The following is a 2,587-nucleotide window of genomic DNA, read 5'->3' as shown; positions in this document are numbered from 1 at the left end:
AGAGAGAGAGAGAGAGAGAGAGAGAGAGAGAGAGAGAGAGAGAGAGAGAGGTTAAGGAAGCAGGAAAAGTAAGAGAAAAATGTGGTTCTGAGAGGCTGAAAAAGAACATCCATTAGGAATTGGTGTCAGAAGCTGCAGAGATCAAAGAGATCAAGAGGCAGAGAACTGCAAGAAGATTTGGATATATGGAAGTCACTGGCAAAGTTTGGATTTTTTGTTCAGTCATTTTAGTTGTGTTTGATTCTTTGTGACCCGACTTGGGGTTTTCTTGGCAAAGATACTCTTGTATCTTTTCCTTCTCCAGTTTCATTTTACAGATAAGAAATTGAGGCCAAAAGAGTTAAATGACTGGCCTAGGGTCACACAGCTAGTAAGTGTCCAAGGTTAGATTTGAGCTCAGGAAGATGTGTTTTCCTTACTCCCAGGCCTTCCACTCTGTCCACTGTGTCACCTAGTGACAAATTTTAAACTATTTTTCTGAATTACCCAGTAGCTTGATCTGTTTAAAGAAATGTGCCAGTCACTCACCTTCTGTGTTCACCATCAGAACACGATCCTGTAACCTTAAAGTTCTTACACATTTTCCCTTTTAGTTGATATTTTCATTTCAATGGCCTTTGTTCCCCAAGAAACCTAACATCTTATTTCTTTGCTTCCAGGTGCTTGGTATCCATCTAAATAAATGGAGACTTGACAAGAAACTTGGCATCTATGTGTTGGTGCTCTATGCCATTTTCTTGTGCTTCTCGATAATGATAGAGTTTAACGTCTTTACTTTCGTCAACTTGCCAATGTGCCGAGAAGATGATTAAAGTAAAGCCACTGCCGCTGGGAGGGAGATCGAGCTGTCTTTGGGCCCTTGTGAAGAGGGCATTTAACTTCTCTGTCTTTCCATCCCAAAATACGAGAGTCTTTCCTCCATCACCAGCTAGCGGTCCACCCTTTCACTTGCTGGAAAGAAGAGCAAATGATGACCTTTGGTGGGTGGCAGGAACTTAAGGCCCCGGAGGCATTTCTCTCCTCTGTGGAGTTTCTCTTTCATGGTCGCCTAATATGGAGGAAAAGGAAAAAAAAAAAAAGGAGTCTCCCAAAACACTGAGCCACAGGGTCAAGGAAGGGTAGTTACAGTCTCCTTTTGCACACTACAATGAGTGAGACTAGCGTGTGCCCCTTCCCTTCCCACCCTTGTGATCCCCAACACCCAGCATTTGTCTTTCCCTGCCTGGCATTAATGCTTTTGGAAATAAAGCAGTCTAGTAAGTGAGAACTCTCCTTGGCTGCATTCAGAGTAGAAACACTGCTCTCAAATTTAACTGCTGGACTGGAAAGCCAACTTCCATGACATGGCATGCACTGTTGAAAACTTTTACTTCCCCTGGAAAGGCTTGATTTTTGGAGGTCTGTGTCATCGGCATGTTGGAGCATTGAACGATGACATCGAACATGCCGTCCCTTGTCTTGAAACCTTTGAAGAATATGCACAGTTCTTACAGTGGAAGATGGAAAAGTGGCGACTGCCATCACCTGTGATGATGCACTTGGAGCTTGATCTACGAAATATTCAAAAATAAAGTAACACCTGTGCAGATAATCCCAATTGGAAATGTTATGCCATCTAAAAGGAACATGGTAGAAAATGGAAAAAGTCATGCTTGTGGGAAAGCAAAACCTAGACGTAACAATTTCACTGGCACTAAAAATTTAAGCTAGAGATAAGAGAAGATGGTAAAAATAACTTCAAAATCTAATTGGGTGCTAACTCAGTAATACAATGGAAATTGTCATGAATAGTTTAAAAATGTGTTTCTTCCATAAACACACTCTGCATCTTCTATATGACAAATTGCAACATCAATTTGGTTTTATCATCCATTGTTCACACTCTCCTCTTGAAACCAGGCCATTTGTCAAAACAGTTGTTGAGATACTCCACCAATTTATGATGTGATCACCACACTAGGTGAAGCAGTGCCACGATTAGTGAACAAGAACAAGGATAGAGATGTCCTAGCCCACAGACCCCTTCATGTCTTTAGGTAAAGGCAACTGTTAAAACCATAATTTCAAGACCCAAAGTTACTCCAACCTCATGGTTTATTTTATGTGAGATGCCAGAGATGGTTCATCAATTCAAAATAGATTCAACAGTATAGTTAACATTTTTAAAAAAAAAACTGCTATGTAGCTCTGAAATACTTATTTAAAAGATTTATTAAAATAAACCATTTGAGCTTTCTTAAAAAGAGCACAATTAATTTTCTACATAGATTTTTTTTATTTTTTTAATGTTTATATAGCAAAAGTCTATATAAGATGACTAAATATTTGATGCATTTTTAATATTTAAATATTTTGCACTTAACAGTATATAGGAACCACCCATGATCATTTCAAGAAAAATCATATTTTAAAACTCCACAAAGAAACAGCCCTCAGTTAGTTAGTGAGAAAAAGAGTGAGTTTATATCAAGTAGGGAATTCCTGAACACTTTGATTGTTCTAATCTATATATTATTCTTAAGTTGGTTTGGGTTTGGGTTTGGGGTTTTTTTTTGGGGGGGGGGAAGGAGGTTGTAGTTAAAGGCAT

At 38.9% G+C, this 2,587-nt stretch overlaps 1 protein-coding gene across 1 annotated transcript in view; it reads left to right on the top strand.

Annotated features, from left to right (window-relative positions):
* The window catches only part of SLC24A4 (solute carrier family 24 member 4), a 275,567-nt gene extending 274,755 nt beyond the window's left edge, over positions 1 to 812 (top strand). The window contains exon 15 of the mRNA XM_044659999.1: positions 660 to 812. Within this exon, the coding sequence (XP_044515934.1) occupies positions 660 to 812 (153 nt within the window). The remainder of the gene's footprint in view (positions 1 to 659) is intronic.
* The last annotated feature ends 1,775 nt before the right edge of the window (positions 813 to 2,587 follow it).

The sequence above is a fragment of the Gracilinanus agilis genome, chromosome 2 (assembly GCF_016433145.1).
Source record: "Gracilinanus agilis isolate LMUSP501 chromosome 2, AgileGrace, whole genome shotgun sequence".
Classification (NCBI taxonomy): domain Eukaryota; kingdom Metazoa; phylum Chordata; class Mammalia; order Didelphimorphia; family Didelphidae; genus Gracilinanus; species Gracilinanus agilis.
This window is presented reverse-complemented; position numbering and strand designations above follow the sequence as displayed.